The sequence below is a fragment of the Ranitomeya variabilis genome, chromosome 3 (assembly GCF_051348905.1).
Source record: "Ranitomeya variabilis isolate aRanVar5 chromosome 3, aRanVar5.hap1, whole genome shotgun sequence".
NCBI lineage: Eukaryota > Metazoa > Chordata > Amphibia > Anura > Dendrobatidae > Ranitomeya > Ranitomeya variabilis.
The window spans coordinates 724,360,371-724,381,785 of NC_135234.1; the positions used below are offsets into that span (position 1 = coordinate 724,360,371).

Below are 21,415 nucleotides of genomic sequence, written 5' to 3' on the forward strand. Positions count from 1 at the left end.
ATGCTATGCGAGAAGGACCTGCCATGACGTCACGGTCTTGTGACCGCGACGTCATCACAGGTCCTGCGCTCATACCAACCCTGGGACCGGAAGCTGCCGCGTGCACCGCACACAGGCGCCAGGACTTCAAGGGGCCTTTGGAAGGTGAGTATATGTTTATTTTAAGTCTTTTTTAACCACGCATATAGTGCCCACATTGCTATATACTATGTGGGCTGTGTTACATACGGCGTGGGCTCTGTTATATACTACATCTCTGTGCTATATACTATGAAGCTGGGCAATATACAACGTGTCTGTGCAATATACAACATGACTATCCAATATACTACGTGGCTGTGCAATATACTACGTGCTCTGTGTTATATACTACGTAGCTGTGCAATATACTATGTGGCTGTGTCGGTTCTGTTATATACTACTTCGACTGTGCAATATACTACGTGGCTCTATTATATACTACGTGGCTGTGCAATATACTACGTAGCTATGCAATATACTACGTACCTCTACAATATACTACGTTGCTATGTTATATACTACGTGACTCTGCTATATACTACATAGCTGACCATTATACTACATAGCTGTGCAATACACTACGTGACTGTGTTATATACTACGTGGCTGTGCAATATACTACGTGGCTGTGCAATATACTACGTGCCTGTGCAATATACTACGTGGCTCTACAATATACTACGTGGCTATGTTATATACTACGTGGCTATGTTATATACTACGTGGCTCTGCTATATACTACGTGGCTGAGCAATATACTACATGTGCAATACACTACATGGCTATGTTATATACTACGTGGCTGTGTTATATACTACGTAGCTCTGCTATATACTACATAGCTATGTTATATACTACGTCACTGTGCAGTATAGTACGTAGCCTGTGCTATATACTACCTACATATTCTAGAATACCCGATACGTTAGAATGGGCCACCATCTAGTACTCATAATAATATAGTTTATTAATACTGTTTATTCATAACTCCGATATGGAGTTCGGTGATTTGTTCTATGGTGGGAGAAGGGTCTTTTCATTTCCATGTCCCAATTATTTTGCCCTCTTTGGGAAAGATGTTGACATCTTCTTCGAGACGTTTAGTGTAGTAATATGGACACTAGGGGGAGCCATTGCATGCAGACATTGTAAACTTTTTTTTAAAGTCCTAGTGAGGCTTTTTACAAAGATCCACACACACATTTAGTATACTGTATATTCTGCTGTGTGAAGGTTTTAGTTATTTTCTAATAATTTGGAGATCACTTGATTCATGCTGCCCAAACCACATGCACCATGAATCTAAGCCTGGTGACATAATGCCGCCAACAGGGGAGTAATTATAATAGGTGCAGAGGTCGCAATCGCATCAGGGTCCCTGAGTCCAGATCCTTTTGGGCCATATGAAAAGACTACTAATATTAAAGAACTGTGATCGTTGGGGACCCTGATGGCCGGCCAGGAGAGGCGCCGGTCCCTGTCTGGAGCTTCGCACTATATTTTCTGAAACTAGGGAAGCACATACCTGGCTGCAGTCGTGCGGACGGGCCCTGATTCATTGTGTCCATGGTCTGAGCAGCTTACTCCCCTCTTATCATTCAGAACACATGCACGCCCAGTCAAGCAGAGTGTGCATGTGTGTACTGTGACCGCTATTCTCCCCTTTCCACCAAAATCAAAAGGATGTGATGGAGAGTTGGGAGGCCCCATACACATTAGAACCCACTGATTCAGCCGACACTAACATGTATGAGGACTGTAGACTTTATAACTGCTCTGCAAATGCAAACTAATGAGCCTCAATGTAATGTCGTCTTCTGATCATCACCTCTTGGATTCTCCCCCCATAGGCCAGAAGAAAAAATCCGACATTTGGAGAAGAAGGTGAATGAATTAATAGAAGAAAGTTGTATTGCCAACAGTAATGGGAACTTGAAGCTGGTGAGCAGTATGGTGGCACTCAGGTTATACGCCAAGTTCCTGGCATATAATGTATTAATGAATTTAATGCCGATCTACAGGCCCTGGAGAAAGCAAAGGAAGGCGGGAGAAAGGAGAGAGTGCTGGTTAGACAGCGAGAAGAGATCCTGTCCCCGGAGAACATTAATCTGGATCTCACCTACTCTGTAAGTGTAGCGATGGGGATGACGGTGCGGCACGTTTCATCTAATCAGTCAAAATTAACATTGCTCTGCCGATAATAAAACCTACAGAAAGTGCGCTATGACCGTGGCATCATAGAAATGTTACTGTGCATTACATAAAAGCAGGATTCCGGTTAAGATTTTTTTTCCCTTTTCTGGGTAAATCGGTCATTTATTTATTTATTTTCTATGGATTATTTAACAGGTGCTGCTTAATTTGGCGACCCAGTATTCCGCCAATGAGATGTATGCCGAAGCGCTCAACACTTACCAAGTGATCGTGAAGAATAAAATGTTCAGTAACGCAGGTCCGTACTTCGCGCACAGTTGGTAGCACTGGGGCGAAAGCCAGAATTTGTACAATTAGGGCAACTGCTAGAGCTAAAATGGAGATGCTTGCAAGGAGTAACTTGGAGTAATAAAAGCATTATTATTACAAGTTATTCATTAATTCAGGTGTCGTTATAGCCCCCATTCATCAAAGGGATTATGCCAGAATTCCGGGGTAAAATCTCTTTGAAAACTTTTGCTGAGTTTTTGCACAAGGTGGAGTGGCACCAAAACATTGCAAATGTTGGCAGTTTTCCCCAGCACCGCCAAAATGGGCAGGGTGGGGGGTATGCTGGGGGTCTGATGCCACAGCTCGTCTAATTCATGATTAATTACTGAGGGATTTCAGAGTAAACACGATTTGAAAAACCAGACGGATACTACTCGGTATCTCTACAGACTAGCCTGAGGCTGGTCCCCGACCGCTTCTCCTCTCCTTGATTCCTTTGACTGACAGGTCTCTTACCACAGTACATATCAATATGGGGAGAGACACATCAGACTACTGGGGACCGGCCGTGGACTAGTCAGCAGAGACAGTCTCCGGCCAGCTTTTGATAGTATAGTGTTTGCTCTGAAACACCATAGTTTTTCAGTTTCAAACGTACATGGTTGCAATCGCACATTTAGTGCCCATAGTTCGTGCAGCATGAATCTGATAACCGGTTCATTTTAACTTTTAAAAGCCTATAGTGGTGCAAATGTCCAAAATCACAACCTCTGCTAAGCTTTCTCTCCCAGGTCCAGCGATGTCTCTCTGCTGCTGCCCCAGTATTCGTTGACAGGTTGCAGTGGTGACCTCTTGACTACAGCGCATGTGACCACTGCAGCCAATCTAGGTGGCATGAGCTGCTGAGTAAGCGATTGGCTGCAGCGGTCTTATGAATTGCAGTCACAGCTGCAACCTGTGATCAAAGCCCGGATCAGCAGAGAAGGCAGCGATGGACATTGGAAGGGTGAATATGGCGATGTTTATTTTCTACCTCTGCAAGCCAGCGGCCAATATATAAACTTCATCCTGATAAACCCTGTTAATTCTGTCATATTTTCGCAGTATGATTTCATATTTGTAGATAAACCTGCAGGCGGATCGGTGTCACAATGTAGAGCCATGTTCTTCAGCTCTTCTAGCTCTGTACATTTGAGTTAATTCTGTTTTTCTTGATTTCGCCCTGTAATAATAAGGGCGATGTAGGTCACAGATTGGGTTTTCAAGCCTGAAAAACACTGAGTTAATAGTTTGCGCTTGGCTTGGAATCGCTTGGTGTTTCAGCCACAGGAATGCGACTGACACAGGGTAGGGCTTGTTTTGCGTTCGAGGGTCTTATTTACCCTCCAAACCCGAGACCATGTGATTTCCATGTCACCGGATGAGGCAACGTTCTTATTTTTATTGGTAAGAAGCCTTGTTCATCGCTGACGTTATATTGGACAGCTAAAAAAGGAAAAACTTACCTTGAATTTACACAGTAAGATTATCTCGATCAATTGTACTTAAGAAAGTCCGTTACGTGATAATTTTTCCGTGTAAACAGGCAGCTGAAGCAAAACACTCGTTTATTGGTTAAAATGATCTTTTGTGCAGCACAAAAGATCTTTTGTTCTCGGCAGCACATCGTCTTGTGTAAACAGGAGTCGCACTGCCAAAAACCATGGCAGCTTGTGTGCACGGATACTGATCATCAGTGCTCGTCCTTTACTGCGCTCTGCCCGTGTAAACCGGCTATTAAACGACCGCTGATCAGTATATGCTTACCGATTGGTAATTGTTTAATGCAACCGGTCGCTCCATGCAACTGGGGTCTACTTTTATAAAAACCCATCACAAAAATGTAAATAGCCAAGCGATGTGATTCTAACAATGGTTCTGTCTCGTTTTTGGTTGGTCTCTCCATTCCCAATGCCTCTCCGTACATGAGATGGGCGCCCACTACAGATATTTGGACGATTTTAGACCTTTTTCTGTTGACCATCAGCACCTCTTGTGTCAGATGCTGACCAATTCAGGTAGATTTTTTTTTCTCGCCTGGGTGCTATGTGCCCAAGTACAGTTCTGCATCATTGGAAGCCCGGACTAGACTACCGATGACCTATTGGTGCTTGTGGTTCAGAATGACAACTTTACAGGCTAACCACGAGGATACGTCCTTCAGGAGACGTCCATCCGAGATCACTTATGGAATATATAGCCAGCTGTAGTGGCAGGGAACAGAGCGATCAAACCTCAGCTATTTTTTTCTTTATTTCTGCATTGACCTTGTCTTGTTAAGTGAGTGTTCCCATCACCATGATCCTATCCCAATATGGAGTATTGTATAATAATAATAGCAAATACCTCCATTTATAGATGTAGTATAGTTCTTCTGATTCACTATGTCGCTTACCCCATGGGCAGGGCATTGCATGGTTACGACCACTCATATATTGACAGTTAGTAAGTTGTTAGTGGTCGTAACCATGGATACCTAAGCTAATGCAATGTCCTGCACATGGGGTAAGTGACATATCACATCAGAAGAACTATACTACATTCCTAATTGGAGGTATTTGCTAATATTATTATTATTACATCTACTACATGTTGGGATAGGATCTTGGAGATAGGAATACCCCTTTTGAAGGTTAAAAAAAAAATAGACGGGGTCCATCAATTCAACATATAGTCCTAACTGGAAGCTGAAACTTCAGGAGCCAAATGTTAATTGCCTGATATTAGGGTGGTAAGATAATAGTAAAATACAACAGAAAAATGAACAATTGGCTGGAGGTGTGAATTTGATGTTAATTATGAAACTAAACATAAAGTATAACACATTGATTTAAAATATATTTTTTTCTTTTAGGTCGCCTAAAAGTGAACATGGCAAACATTTATCTGAAGCAGAAGAACTACTCCAAAGCAATTAAGTTTTATCGTATGGCTCTTGATCAAATCCCAGGTGCCCACAAGGAGATGAGGTCAGTCGTTTTTATTAAATATTTTATTAAATCCTATTATTTTCTGCTCATAAGTGTTTTTGTAGGTTGAAGTTATTTTGCAGTAAATTTATGGACTTTATAATCAATGCAAAACATTATATTGAAGAGTGCAATAAATCCGCACAATCTGCAGTATCACAAGGCTCGTGAATATTAACGGTCGCATCGGTTTATACAGGATTAAGATAATGCAGAACATCGGGGTGACTTTCGTCCGGACCGGTCAGTACGCAGACGCCATCAACTCCTTCGAGCACATCATGAGCGAGTCTCCGAATCTCAAGGCCGGTTTCAATCTGATCCTGTCTTATTTTGCTGTCGGAGACAGAGACAAAATGAAAAAGGCTTTTCAGAAGTTAATATCCGCACCTCTTGGAATTGACGATGAAGACAAATATATTTCACCCGGTGTAAGTAGTCGCATGTTTCTTTATGGATTGGGCGCAGTCGTGTTGGAACAGGAGACGGCCCTCCTCAGACTGCTGGAAGTGAGAATTGTCAAAAATGTAGCAGTGAGCTTACCCATTACTGGAATTTGGGGACCAAATCCTGAAGAACAGCCCCATTATACCTCCGTCACCAAATAGTACAGTAGGCTCTTTAATATTTTGGTAGGCAGCGTTCTCTGGATATCTGGCAACCCCAGATTCATCCATCAGACTGCCAGATCCTGCTATTACCCCAGCGTCTGCGTGCCTTGTGCACTATCGCCCGTTGCTAGCATCGTGAACCCGGCAATCTGTGCCCACCACAGTGAATTTGAGTGGTCTGCCTCTCTGTGGCTGAGCTGCTGTTAATTCTAGATTAGTCATTGCCCAATACTTGCAGTTGGCAGGGCAGATCTAGCCGAAATGTCACAAAGTGACTTCAGGTAAAGGCACCATCGTATGACTGTGCCATATTTAGGCTGGAGCTACTCTGCAGTTTTGGCCACGACACAAGTCACAGCCAAAAACAGCTTTCTGCAGCATAATGCAGGTCAAAAGAGGTCGTATCGCAGCCCACAAGGTACCATGAGCACAACAAGCAAGTAGAAAAAAGTCAGGAATATTGGGATATTTTGCCACTTGTTTGTCGTTGTCACCGCACCTTTTAATGTGACCCCATTCACCATTATTATGTGACAATGTAGCATCTGCGTAGAGCAATTTATGGATTTGCAACCTGTTTGACTAACAAAACCGTTGTGTAACCCCATCCTTAAAGGGGTATCACCATTTCCAAATCTTATCCCAATATATAGTAAGTATAATAATAATATTAGCAAATACCTCCAATTAGAAATGTAGTATAGTTTTTCTGATTGCTATGTCTCTTTCCTCATGTGCAGGCATTGCAGGACCTTAGGTGTCCAAGGTTAAGAGCAATAGCAACTAGCTGACTGTCACTGTATCAGTGGTCATAACCATGGATACGTAAGGTCCTGCAATCAGTGTACATAAGGAAAGAGACATAGCGAATCAGAAAAACTATACTACATTTCTAATTGGAGGTGTTTGATAATATTATTATTACACCTATTACATATCGGGAAGAGGATCTTGGAGATGAGAATACCCGTTTAAAGTCGGTGGGGTCTCTGGTTCATCCTATAAGGCTACATTCACACACCAGTAATTTTGCAGCTTTGAACTCTTACAGTGGCGATCTCGCAGGTGAATCGGCTGTTTCCCTGCAATGTATTTTGATTGTGCAGGGAAACTAGGACGGCCGCAGCGGCACCTCACTGCCCCGGTGGTTTACAGTCACAGCATGACCGCCGCGTGTGAATGCAGCCTAATACTGCCATTGTTGTCTATGGAGATTGCACCACTGTCAGCTTGATTTGTATGTGCCTAGGCATAATTCTAATTACTGATCTCAATAATTAGGAGGGATGTGCACTTAGACTGGGGTCCTACAAAGCTGTCGGCTGAGCTATATACGGCTGCGATCCAGCCTCTTCGTAAAAGTGCCCGCGACTTTTATTAGAAAAATATTGCAGATTGTTTGCTTCTGTTTAATGGCTGCGTGTTTTCTGCGCTAATATGCTCCCATTAACATTGAGCAAGAAATTCGCATCCTCTGTGACTTTTATAAAGGGGCGACATTGTAGCTGGGTGCCAGCCATATTATGGGACCCCAGCCGAATGTTTATTTAAGTATATCATTTTTTTTACTAAATATATTCTATTTTTTTTTTTTTTTACTTTTAGGATGATCCTCATACAAATTTACTGATGGAAGCTATTAAAAATGACAGTCTGTATCAAATGGAGCGAGAAAGGTAAGCGATCCTTCTGATTGCAGGCTATCCTAAAAGAAACCTAACATGCAGGGTTTTAGGGAGTCCAGGGCATCTCTCCCATTGATGTAGTGGCTTATACCATATATACATAACAGTCTACTGATTTTTCTGTTTATAATGGCACAAAGGCTTTTCCTTAGGTTTAGCATCTCGATAACTTTACTAACAGTTTGCACATAAATTAATTCAGGGATAAAATGGAAAAATAGTTTTGAATATAAACATACTGGTCTAAAACCAAAACCTTCAGGTTGCACTCTATGGACTTGTCTACCCTCAACCTTTAGGGTATGTGCACACGCTGCGGATTTTGCTGCGGAACCGCAGCGTTTCCACAGCTGCGGGTCCGCAGCGGTTTCCCATGAGTTTACAGTACCATGTAAACCTATGGGAAACGAAATCCGCAGTGCACATGCTGTGGAAAAAACCGTGCGGAAACGCAGCGGTTTATATTCTGCAGCATGTCAATTCTTTGTGCGGAGTCTGCTGCGGGTTTACCCCTGCTCCAATAGAAATCTGCAGGTGTATACTCGCAGCGGAAACCGCAATAGAAACCGCGATAAATCCGCAGTAAAAACCGCAGCGGTTTTGCACTGCGGATTTATCAAATCCGCTGCAGAAAATTCCGCAATGGAATCCGCAGCGTGTGCACATGGCCTAAAGGGAACCTGTCACCCCCAAAATCGAAGGTGAGCTAAGCCCACCAGCATCAGGGGCTTATCTACTGCATTCTGTAATGCTGTAGATAAGCCCCCGATGTATCCTGAAAGATGAGAAAAAGAGGTTAGATTATACTCACCCAGGGGCGGTCCCGGTCCGGTTCTGGTCCAATGGGTGTCGCGGTCCGGGGCCTCCCATCTTCTTACGATGACGTCCTCTTCTCTTCACACTGCGGCTCCGGCGCAGGCGTACTTTGTCTGTTGAGGGCAGAGCAAAGTACTGCAGTGCGCAGGTGCTGGGCCTCTCTGACCTTTCCTGGCGCCTGTGTGAAGAGAATAAGACATCATCGTAAGAAGATGGGAGGCCCCGGACCGCGACGCCCATCGGACCAGAACCGGACCGGGACCGCCCCTGGGTGAGTATAATCTAACCTCTTTTCTCATCTTTCAGGATACATCGGGGGCTTATCTACAGCATTACAGAATGCTGTAGATAAGCCCCTGATGCCGGTGGGCTTAGCTCACCTTCGATTTTGGGGGTGACAGGTTCCCTTTAAAAACCTTTGAAGTACTGTTGGCAGAATACCACCCCTGTCCTCTCTGCCATACTTGACGATTTCTAGAAATCTCAGATTTATGGGGTTGTTTGCAGGATCCTTTCACTGGAGGAAATGTCTGTGACCAGTGTTTTCCTTCAATGATTTGGGCATAACTTATTGATGAGAAATGGCATATTGTGTTATACCGTGCACATTTCTTATAACTCTTACCTATCTTATATTTTCCACCTATTAGGAAAGCATTGGCTGAAAAGTATATTATGACAGCAGCAAAATTGATAGCACCTGTAATTGAAACCTCGTTTGATGTTGGCTATGACTGGTAAGAACGGTTAAGTAGTGATGATCTAACATGCTGGGATAAGGTGTTATCCGCCATGCTCGGGTGCTGAGTGTCTTCGGCGTGTTTGAAAAATATGTTCAATTCCCCGCAGCTGCATGTCTTGTGGCTGTTCGAGAGCCACAACATATGCAAGGATTGCCTAAGAAACAGGAAATCTCTGCATGAGTTGCGGCTGTCGAATAGTTGTGAGACATGCAGCCGCGGGGACTGGAACATAATTTTTGAGCACACCGAAGACACTCCGCACCTGAGCATGGCGGATAACACAGTATCCGAGCACGTTCGCTCATCACTAGATGGTACGTTTCAGTGCTTTATTTGATGCAGAAGAATGAATTTAATGGACTTTGGACTCTTAGGTGCGTGGAGGTTGTCAAAACATCACAATATGTGGAACTAGCTAATGACCTGGAGATCAACAAAGCTATTACTTTCCTGAAACAGAAGAACTTCACCCAGGTATATTCTGCTCACTGCTTTCAGTTTTCTTTGTGAATTTCATATATACCGGTTATAACTACGTCATTTAAGTTATTAAAGAGGTTGTTCAGTACTTTAATATTGATGGCCTGCCCTAAGGAAAGATCATCAATATCAGATCGGTGATGGTGCAACATCCAACACCATCGAAGATCAGCAATACCCGGTTCTGGTTGTAGCCGAATATGGTCAGTTGCAGAGAGATGACACTAGCCAAAGACGACACTAGCCCGGTGGCTTTTCTCCGTTCTGCTCTGTGTGATTGACAGGTCACTCATACACACTAGGAGAAGACCCTATCAATCACTTAGAGCGGTGCAGGGACAAGCTGGCCAGGGGCAGTGCCGGACTAGTGTCATCTCTAACTCTGGTCCCCAGCTGGATCGCCAAACTCTATTTTATCTGAAACGCCCGAGAGTTTCAGAGCAAAATATACCTGGCTGTGATTGTGGTTTGGGCAGCATGAATCCGCTGATAGGTTCCCTGTAAAACCCATCTATATATATATATAATTGTCTAAGGGTTTTTCTGTCTGTCTGTCCTTCGTGGCAAAACGGCCACGACCAATCAGAGACGGGCACAGTCCGGCGACAAAATGGCCACTCCTTACTCCCCGCAGTCAGTGCCCGCTCCATAAACCCCCTCCAGTCAGCGCTCACACAGGGTTAATAGCAGCGGTAACGGACCGCGTTACGCCGCGGGTAACCCACTCCGTTACCGCTGCTATTAACCCTGTGTGACCAACTTTTTACTATTGATGCTGCCTATGCGGCATCAATAGTAAAAAGATCTAATGTTAAAAATAATAAAAAATATAAAAAATCGTTATATACTCACCGTCCGTCGGCCCCTCGGATCCAGAACAGGCCTTTCCCGCTCCTCGCGACGCTCCGGTGACCGCTCCATGCATTGCGGTCTCACGAGATGATGACGTAGCGGTCTCGCGAATACCCAATGCATTAGAATCGGGCTACCATCTAGTTTACTATAAGTTGCCCACAGCCTTTGAAAGAGTCATTTCATCTCGACAACCCATTCTTGAAAGGAAGGTGGCACACAGAACTGCTCTTAACGCGTGTGTTCCAATTAATGCAGCAGGCTCTTTGCTTTAGTTTTCAGTACGGTCACAAGAATCCTCATCAGTGGCTAATTCTGGAACTAGAATAACAGTTATAAAAAATATAAAATATCTTTGGAATTTTTTTTTGTTTTACAATAATTGTACCTTTTTTTTTTTTTTACTTTTTGCTTGACAATGTCAGAACAATATGGTATGTACTTCACTGTTCTGTAGATTAGTGTGTAGCTATCAGGGGGTTTAGGCTGAAAGGTACATTATTAGCTCTATGATCATCCAATGACCTGATGATATAATGTTATATTCCTCCTGCTTAGCCTTCCGAGTGGTGTCTCCATTTTTATAAGTCATTTATATTAAGATGTTTTTTTTTCTCTTTTAGGCTGTAGAAACGTTAAAAATGTTTGAGAAAAAAGACAGCAGAGTAAAAAGTGCAGCAGCAACTAATCTGTCATTCCTATACTTCCTGGTAAGTTCTCATGGGTAATTTGTAACCAAGAAACCATGAAATTGGGCTGGTGACTGGGGTCTCAATTAGTAGTGCTACCTCCAGCATGTGCAGGACGGGAACTGTATCCGTGTATTGACATTATGTCCTGTAGTGCTACCTTGATCATGTGCTGCACTAGGACTCAGCACAGGACTGTATCCAGGCTTCAGTATACAGTCCAGGCACTGTAGCTGTGTAATGACGTTATGTCTTATAGTGCTGCACTAGGACTCAGCACAGGACTATATCCAGGCTCCAGTATACAGTCCAGGAGCTGTAGCTGTGTAATGACGTTATGTCCTATAGTGCTGGACTAGGACTCAGCACAGGACTATATCCAGGCTCCAGTATCCAGTCCGGGAGCTGTAGCTGTGTAATGACGTTATGTCCTTTAATGCTATCTCCAGCACGTGCTGCACTAGGACACAGCGCAGGACTGTATCCAGGCTCCAGTATCCAGTCCAGGAGCTGTAGCTGTGAAATGACGTTATGTCCTTTAATGCTATCTCCAACACGTGCTGCACTAGGACAGAGCACAGGACTGTATCCAGGCTCCAGTATCCAGTCCGGGAGCTGTAGCTGTGTAATGAGGTTATGTCCTTTAATGCTATCTCCAGCACGTGCTGCACTAGGAAACAGCACAGGACTATACGCAGGCTCTAGTATCCAGTCCGGGAGCTGTAGCTGTGTAATGAGGTTATGTCCTTTAATGCTATCTCCAGCACGTGCTGCACTAGGACACAGCACAGGACTATATCCAGGCTCCAGTATCCAGTCCGGGGGCTGTAGCTGTGTAATGACGTTATGTCCTTTAATGCTATCTCCAGGACGTGCTGCACTAGGACACAGCACAGGACTATATCCAGGCTCCAGTATCCAGTCCGGGAGCTGTAGCTGTGTAATGAGGTTATGTCCTTTAATGCTATCTCCAGCACGTGCTGCACTAGGACACAGCACAGGACTATATCCAGGCTCCAGTATCCAGTCCGGGGGCTGTAGCTGTGTAATGACGTTATGTCCTTTAATGCTTTCTCCAGCCCGTGCTGCACTAGGACACAGCACAGGACTATATCCATGCTCCAGTATCCAGTCCGGGGGCTGTAGCTGTGTAATGACGTTATGTCCTTTAATGCTTTCTCCAGCCCGTGCTGCACTAGGACACAGCACAGGACTATATCCAGGCTCCAGTATCCAGTCCGGGGGCCGGAGCTGTGTAATGACGTTATGTCCTATAGTGCTTCCTCCTGTACTGGAGATGGGAAACACAGAATCTGTGCTGCTGTTTAACAACATGATCATAAATGGTTTCTTCTTTCATGATGACCGTGCCAGTTTAGAAACGTGCTTAGAAATTCTTTATTTTTTTCAATTTATTCACCATTGTATTTTGTTTATTTTCTTCCAGGAGAAAGATTATTCCCAGGCCGACCTATATGCAGATTTAGCCGTTACCGCTGATCGTTACAATCCATCAGCACTGACAAATAAAGGCAATTCCGTTTTTGTAAGTGGAGACTATGAAAAAGCAACTGAATTTTACAAAGAAGCTTTGAGGAACGACTCCTCCTGCACCGAATCACTGTATAACCTGGGTGAGAAAGCGCTTCCTAACTTAGGTGTATTACATCCCATGGTTTCCTTCAATGGAGAAGCCACATTATTATATGGTAATCTATTATAATTTCTCTCTCTATGGCACTGTGAGACAGAAAATAAAACACTCGTGCATCATCCACATGTCACAGAGTAGTGTTGGTGCACGTGCACCGTATCTTCTGATCCAGCAACGTGTAGCTTTGTGGTGACCTCCGTAGTCTTCTTGCCGTGATCTTTGGGATTAGATTGCAAACTAAAGTCTTATATAAACGCTTTTTTTTTTTTTTCCCACAGGTTTGACGTACAAGAAACTAAATCGCTTGGAGGAAGCTTTGGATTGTTTTCATAAACTTCATGCGATCCTGAGGAACAGCGCACAGGTTGTCAGTCAGATCGCAAACTTGTATCCTTGTCGGAGTTAAAGGGTTTGTTGCCTATATATCTATGAGGCAGGGAGTGTAAATTGTAACGTAGACGCCAGGCTCACAGAGTGTTTGACGGTTAATAAAGAGTTATTCCAAACTAATAAATTGATCACTAGTATATGACCTTGCTTTCTTGATCTGGGTTTGCATCAGTCCTGAGAATGAATGGGTTGAGCCACAATTCTCCACCAAAAAAACGTAGAGTTTACTGTGCTGGTATGGCGCTTTCATTCTCATAATTGTGCCCCTATCAATCACAAAGTGATTTCATATTTTATAGATCTGCCATAATGAACATTTGGCCTGTGCAAACGATGGCACCAGTCGCCCCATGGGTTATGAAACCTCAGTTCACAATACTTGTCAAATTACAAGGGGTCTTCAGATAGCTGGTGAAATGTGGCGCTTGCAGAGATACAGCTATTTTGCATGAGAATTCGATTTGTTGAAAGCATTGTTTGTCTCTCCCCTGCTGTAACCCTTTGTTTTCACCTGCACACCACAAAGATGATGTCCATGTGAATGAAATAAAGGACTTTTTAGCCTAAGGATATGGGTAAGTGTTGCATTTCTCTTGTTAACAATGTTACCTTTGTAATGCGTACTAATATAACAATGTGTGCATGTCATGTATGTTATTACAATCTATCACTTTTACTTTTAAAGGGACCCTGTCATGTCAAAAAAACTTATTAACCTGCAGACATGAGGTTAATCTGCAGGTTTATAGCATTCTATAGCCGTGGGTGGGGCGCTGCACTGAAAGTCCAGCTACCAGGGGGAAATTAACTTTATTCTTCCCTGCAGCCTCCGTCTTTCAGTCTTAGAGGGACAGCTGACACTGCTTCAGCCACTGCCATTGCAAAGTTTGTTTTTACAAGCGCTTTGTAGTAGCAATTTCGGCCATTTGACAAAATGAGACAACACCTTTTAAGGGAACTTTTTTTTTTTTCCTCAAAACACACATGGATGGAAATGCTCTTTCATGTTAACCTTCTAAGTTGTTCTTTGTGCATATATACCTTAACAAGTGTATGTAGGTATGAAATGCTTGACGATCCTAATCAAGCAATCGATTGGCTCTTACAACTTATAAACATTGTACCGACTGATTCCCATGCACTCGCCAAACTCGGAGAACTGTACGATATTCAGGGTGACAAGTCCGAGGCATTTCAGTTCTACTGTGAGGTGTGTTCAGTGTACTGTGAAATCTTCAGGACTGTGCTGTTAAAGTTAATAGTTGCATGTTATATTGTCTAATACATAGTGTAGGGAATCACTCTCTGTGGTAGGCACTTGACATTCGGCCTTAGGTAGCGTTCTCACAGACAATGCGGTTTTGGTCCAAACACTTGCAGTTTTTATTTCTTTCCTCGGGTTGAAAAGCACCAACTCGGTAGCACAAAACAGCTACTGTCCATAGCATCCAGTGATACTTGCAGTTCTCTGCTCACGGCCTGTGCCGTCTCTTCTTATAGAGTGATTCTGGCCTGTCTCTCTCTTTCCAGCTCCAAAGCACATCCAGTCTGGTCAGCCTCCCTGAGCTGACTGCTTTATATGAACATCCAGCCTGTTTATATGCAGGGCCAGTCAGGTGCACTAATCAAAGCCTTCAGAGCTGGGATTTAACCGTAGCCTATCTGGCATTGCTCTGCCAAAAGTCGAGGGCTGGGCACCATCTGCCAACCCACCATGTCTACAGGGGGCCACTTTACCAAAACTGACTTTGTGAAGGGGTGTGGCCAGCAGGATTGTGGAGTCTGTGTCCATCTTGGTGGTGTCAATATAAAATGGTCCGACTTCTAAAATATATAAGAAATTGGTACAATAGTTCAATGCAGTATGTACTGAATATTTTTTTATAAGAATTTGGGAAAGTTGTGAAATGTCCTATAAATGACTGTTCTATTCCTGATGTAAGGATCTCTGCTTTTAGCTGAGATGAATCTGTGCTGCACTTTATGTACATGCTCAGTAGTGAGGCAGTGCTGTGAGTAAGTCGTGGACTTGGAGTCGAAAGTTAGGGAAATTGAGGATTCTGAGTCGGAGGTTTGGCTTACTGACTCCACAGCTCTGATGGCCAGTTCTGTATTGTCTCCTTTGTGACTGCCTCAGGAATTCTACAGGGCTTTATGTTGGCCTGAGCGGGAGGCCCATGTTTCACACTAGCATGACTTGGTAACTCCAAGAACCTGCTTTTATTTTTGGGTACCAATTTTCGTCCTTGTTGGCTTTGGGAAGGTGACAAATTTCTTCCTACTTTGACATCAGGAAGGCTTCTAACTGGGCTAACAGGCAACGGGTTTCTAGTGGGTTCTTAGCAGGATGCCATAATACTGTATATGGGAAAGGACTTCCATTTCCCTAGTTGATGTACTTTATAGCTGATCTCTCCCGCCTTTTCCACCACCGTTTAGGTTCCCTGCCACTAAGTAAGGAACTTGGGCCTTGTGGAGGCGCTCTTTCACCTGTTTTCTCACTTTGGTAGCTTGACATAACAGATCATTAGACCTGGCCAATTGCGGAAAACGATTATTGGCTCTCGGCACCTGGGGCCACTATTTAACACGCTTACGTTTTCCACAGTATCTTTTACCTTTAAGTCTGTGAGCTGGGCAGCCCCAAAGTTGTCCAAGGGCAGGGACACTGGCTTTAGGGGATGCTTCCTCATCCTCCTCTCTAGCCAATACAGTGAAAAGGAATTCATCGGTTACATCATATGACCTTGTTGCCATAGCCGACTCCTGGTAGCATACTAAGCTACAGGATGATACAGCTTTAGCCCATAAGTCCTAGAACAATGGAAAGTCATGTCCGATAACAATAGCATGGTTCTTGACCATTCCCACTTTGTTGGGACACGGAACCACAGTCTGTGCATATGTCCTCCTGTGCCATAGGATAGTTCTTGGCATCACCATGGGACTAGCACATGCGGAAGTGTGGTCCTTCCAAGGGTCCAGAACTCCCATCACTTGGACACCGTCCAGTCACCTGGCAAGTGTGAGGTCCCTTACCAGAATAAGGAACAGCACTGCAGGCAGGGGAGGCAAAGTAGGAGTTGTGCCGACCAATGCTGCATTTCACAGGCCCTCAGCCTGTACAGACTCTTCTCACAAAGGAATTCTGGCCTGTCTCTTTTTCCAGCACCAAGACACATCCAGTCTGGTCAGCTTCCCTGAGATGACTGCGTTATATGAACACCTAGCATGTTTACGTACAGGCACAGCCCGGTGCACTAATCAAAGCCTACAGAGATGGGGTTTAACCATAGCCTACCTGGCATTTTCACAAAAGGGACCAGCAGCTAGCGTCTTGTCGATTTGTGTACGACTTCCATACATTAGCACCATTCATACTGCACATGCTTAATTGATACCAATCACTGCTTCATTATTCCTTTTGATTAAGATTATTATAAGCCGTTTTTGGAATTGCATTTAGCTCCTTTTGATATAAAAAAAATAAATATTTTATTTCTTTACAGTCCTATCGCTATTTTCCATCAAACATTGAGGTGATTGAATGGTTGGGAGCCTACTACATTGACAAGAAGTTTTGTGAAAAGGCTGTGAAATACTTTGAGAGAGCTGCACTTGTCCAGTAAGTACAAGGAGTTACGTAGTTCAGCTTTCATGTCTTCTTACATACAGTCAAACGGTATTCCCATCTTGAACATTTACAGTAGTTTTTTAAGGAATTCGGCAGGAAGGTTTCTCCATCTTAGAGAACGGACTACAGATCTTCTGTGCAACACATGGGGTCAGTGGTTATTCGCCAAAATGGATTATTATGCTGCTGATTCTTTTAACTCAATCTGGTAGAACCATGTGAGTGTGCGCAAGTGTCAAAACCAGGGGTCCTCAAACTTTTTAAACAGGGGGCCAGTTCACGGTCCCTCAGACCATTAGAGGGCTGGAATATAGTTTTTAAAAAAAAAAAAAAAAAACTATGGACAAATTCCTATGCACACTGCACATACCGTATATACTCGAGTATAAGCTGACCCGAGTATAAGCCGACCCCCCTAATTTTGCCACAAAAAACTGGGAAAACTTATTGACTCGAGTATAAGCCTAGGGGGGAAAATGCAGCAGCTACCGGTGAATTTCAAAAATAAAAATAGATGCTCCATACCGTTCATTATGGCCCCATAGCTGTGCCATATAGTGCTCTACACCATTCATTATTGCCCCATAGCTGTACCATAGAAAGCTGTGCCATATAGTGCTCTGCACCGTTCATTATTGCCCCATAGCTGTGCCATATAGTGCTCTGCACCGTTCATTATTGCCCCATAGCTGTGCCATATAGTGCTCTGCACCGTTCATTATTGCCCCATAGATGTACCATAGAAAGCTGTGCCATATAGTGCTCTGCACCGTTCATTATTGCCTCATAGATGTACCATAGAAAGCTGTGCCATATAGTGCTCTGCACCGTTCATTATTGCCCCATAGCTGTGTCATATAGTGCTCTGCACTGTTCATTATTGCCCCATAGCTGTGCCATATAGTGCTCTGCACCGTTCATTATTGCCCCATAGCTGTGCCATATAGTGCTCTGCACCGTTCATTATTGCCCCATAGCTGTGCCATATAGTGCTCTGCACCGTTCATTATTGCCCCATAGATGTACCATAGAAAGCTGTGCCATATAGTGCTCTGCACCGTTCATTATTGCCCCATAGCTGTGCCATATAGTGCTCTGCACCGTTCATTATTGCCCCATAGCTGTGCCATATAGTGCTCTGCACCGTTCATTATTGCCCCATAGCTGTGCCATATAGTGCTCTGCACCGTTCATTATTGCCCCATAGCTGTGCCATATAGTGCTCTGCACCGTTCATTATTGCCCCATAGATGTACCATAGAAAGCTGTGCCATATAGTGCTCTGCACCGTTCATTATTGCCCCATAGCTGTGCCATATAGTGCTCTGCACCGTTCATTATTGCCCCATAGCTGTGCCATATAGTGCTCTGCACCGTTCATTATTGCCCCATAGCTGTGCCATATAGTGCTCTGCACCGTTCATTATTGCCCCTTAGCTATGCCATATAGTGCTCTGCACCGTTCATTATTGCCCCATAGCTGTGCCATATAGTGCTCTGCACCGTTCATTATTGCCCCATAGATGTACCATAGAAAGCTGTGCCATTGCTGCTGCTGCTGCAATAAAAAAAAAAATGACATACTCACCTCTCTTGCTTGCAGCTCCTCAGCGTCCCGTCCCGGCGTCTCTCTGCACTGACTGATCAGGCAGAGGGCGGCGCGCACACTATATGCGTCATCGCGCCCTCTGACCTGCACAGTCAGTGCAGAGAGACGCCGGGAAGATGGAGAGGCGCCCGGCGTGTGGAACGCGGACAGGTGAATATGTAATACTTACCTGCTCCCGGCGTCCCGCTCCTTCCCCCGGACAGCTGGTCTCCGGGTGCCGCAGCCTCTTCCTCTGTCAGCGGTCACCGTTACCGCTGATTAGAGAAATGAATATGCGGCTCCGCCCCTATGGGAGTGGAGTCCATATTCATTTCTCTAATGAGCGGTCCCACGTGACCGCTGAACAGGGGAAGAGCTGCGGCACCCGGAGACCGTGGGACGGGCAGGTGGAGCGCCAGGAGCCCCGGAAGCAGGTAAGTATGCCTCAGCGCCCTCTCCCCCTCACCCGCCGACCGTGACTCGAGTATAAGCCGAGAGGGGCACTTTCAGCCCAAAAATTTGGGCTGAAAATCTCGGCTTATACTCGATATATACGGTATCTTATTTTGAAGTAAAAATACAAAACTGGAACAAATACAATATTTAAAATGAAGAACAAGTAAAGTTAAATCAACAAACTTACTGGTATTTCAATGGGAACTATGGGCCTGCTGTTGGCTAATGAGATGGTCAATGTCCGGTTCCCTATTTGTCACAGCTAGTCGTAAGAAATGAAGCAATTGTTCTCTTTCTTGATACCATGGTGTCCTAGGGATTCCAAATTGCTATTAGTAAAATACCAATATATATATGGAGTTACAAAAACAATATACCAGCAATAAAATTGCCCACACAGAGACATACAGACTCCACTGCCCATCAATGCAGACTGATCAGTGCCCATCAATGCAGCCTTGCCAGTCCATATCCTTTCAGCCTCACCAGTGCCCACACTGGTGGAACTCTGCTTTTACCTCAGGCTCAGACTGGTGTGGTGCGAGACTCCCCAATAGGCTGCACAGGTCCCCAATAGGCAGCATTAGGCAGCATAGTCCCCAATAGGCAGCACAGGTCTCCAATAGGCAGCATAGTCCCCAATAGGCAGCACAGTCTCCAATAGGCAGCATAGTCCGGTTCCGGCGTTAAAAAAAATAAAACAATACCAGTACACACCTATGTCCCCCACTGCTCTGAAGAGGCACCCACTCGATTCCGTCTACTTCTGGCACAGATGGCGTGACGTCAACAGGCTGCGCAGGCAGCATGATAACAATCACGTGGTCTGTGCTGCATGCGGAGGGCTGCGCATCGCCTTTCCTCGTCGTTCTGCCTGCGATTACAGGGCCCGCCGGCATTGAACTGTAGTGAAGTTCAATGTCGGCCATGCCCAGGGGCCGGATAAATGTCCTCGGCGGGCCGCATGTTATCCGCGGGCCGTAGTGCGAGGACCCCTGGTCAAAACAGTTGTAAATTTGGGAATTTCTTTGATGTGTCTCTTCAACTTTTTGGACTCGCAGATTAAGAGAAGATGGTTCAGTTTGCTTCCATGATGCTGGTATAAATGCTCTTGCTGCATTGATGAGGTGTCTCAGGATTGACTTTTAATAGAATTTCCAAAAGGCCCTTTTCTGTTCCCCATGACTGTGCCCCAGTGATAAAAGTAAGGTCGTTAAGGGCATGGCAGGGCGAGTTTGGAAGAATTTTACTGGTAGCACAGAGCCCTGACCTCAGCCCTATTGCACACCTAGCAGCTAGAACGGAGACTGTGAACCTCTTGTCTGACCTCACAAATACTCTTCTGGATGAATGGGTAAAAATTCCTACAGACGCCTCCAAAATCTTGTAAAAATCCTTCTCAAAAGAGTTTAAAGGGACTCTGTCACCTGAATTTGGAGGAAACAATTTTCAGCCATAGAGGCGGGGTTTTCGGCTGTTCGATTCACCCTTTCCTTACCCGCTGGCTGCATGCTGGCTGCAATATTGGATTGAAGTTCATTCTCTGTCCTCGGTAGTACACGCCTGCACAAGGCAATCTTGCCTTGTGCAGGCATGTACTATGGAGGACAGAGAATGAACTTCAATCCAATATTGCAGCCAGCATGCAGCCAGCGGGTAAGGAAAGGGTGAATCGAACAGCCGAAAACCCCGCCTCTATGGCTGAAAATTGTTCCCTCCAAATTCAGGTGACAGAGTCCCTTTAAGGTATTGTAACTGAAAAGAGACCAGCTCAACATTATTTTTTTTTCCTTTATTTCTTTTTCAACATTGAAGATCTCTGTGCAGAGTTGTGTAATGTTGATTACGAACTATGCACTGCTTATACATAGGACACATGAACAACCACTTCATTCACCCATATGCTTATGTTTATGTGCACTGCCTGGACTTTCTCGACTCTGCACAAACTGTAATCGTTATTATTTCTGGATTAAAGGACGAGTCATAGTACCTTCCTGATGTCATAGCCTTTGAATTCAACTATTAAATGGAATCTGTCAGCAGGTTGTTGCTATGTAATCTGAAGACAGCAGGAGATAGAGGCTGATACACAGAATTCAGGGATGTGTCACTTGTCATAGCAATGTTGTTTACTTAAGGCCCCGTCTCACATAGCGAGATCGCTAGCGATATCGCTGCTGAGTCACAAGTTTTGTGACGCAACAGCGACCTCAGTAGCGATCTCGCTATGTGTGACACGTACCAGCGATCAGGCCCCTGCTGTGAGATCGCTGGTCGTGTCGGAATGGCCTGGACCTTTTTTTGGTCGTTGAGGTCCCGCTGACATCGCTGAATCGGTGTCTGTGACACCGATCCAGCGAT

The 21,415-nt window shown here is 44.5% G+C and overlaps 1 protein-coding gene across 3 annotated transcripts in view; it reads left to right on the top strand.

Annotated features, from left to right (window-relative positions):
* IFT88 (intraflagellar transport 88) overlaps positions 1-21,415 on the top strand; it is a 73,353-nt gene that overhangs the window by 21,271 nt on the left and 30,667 nt on the right. For all 3 annotated transcript variants that reach the window (XM_077298372.1, XM_077298371.1, XM_077298373.1), the window contains exons 8-20: positions 1,872-1,962; positions 2,043-2,147; positions 2,371-2,473; positions 5,339-5,453; positions 5,653-5,884; positions 7,670-7,740; positions 9,216-9,302; positions 9,683-9,782; positions 11,264-11,350; positions 12,777-12,963; positions 13,262-13,370; positions 14,433-14,583; positions 16,883-16,998. In XM_077298372.1, coding sequence (XP_077154487.1) covers positions 1,872-1,962; positions 2,043-2,147; positions 2,371-2,473; positions 5,339-5,453; positions 5,653-5,884; positions 7,670-7,740; positions 9,216-9,302; positions 9,683-9,782; positions 11,264-11,350; positions 12,777-12,963; positions 13,262-13,370; positions 14,433-14,583; positions 16,883-16,998 — 1,554 coding nt within the window. The remainder of the gene's footprint in view (positions 1-1,871; positions 1,963-2,042; positions 2,148-2,370; positions 2,474-5,338; positions 5,454-5,652; positions 5,885-7,669; positions 7,741-9,215; positions 9,303-9,682; positions 9,783-11,263; positions 11,351-12,776; positions 12,964-13,261; positions 13,371-14,432; positions 14,584-16,882; positions 16,999-21,415) is intronic.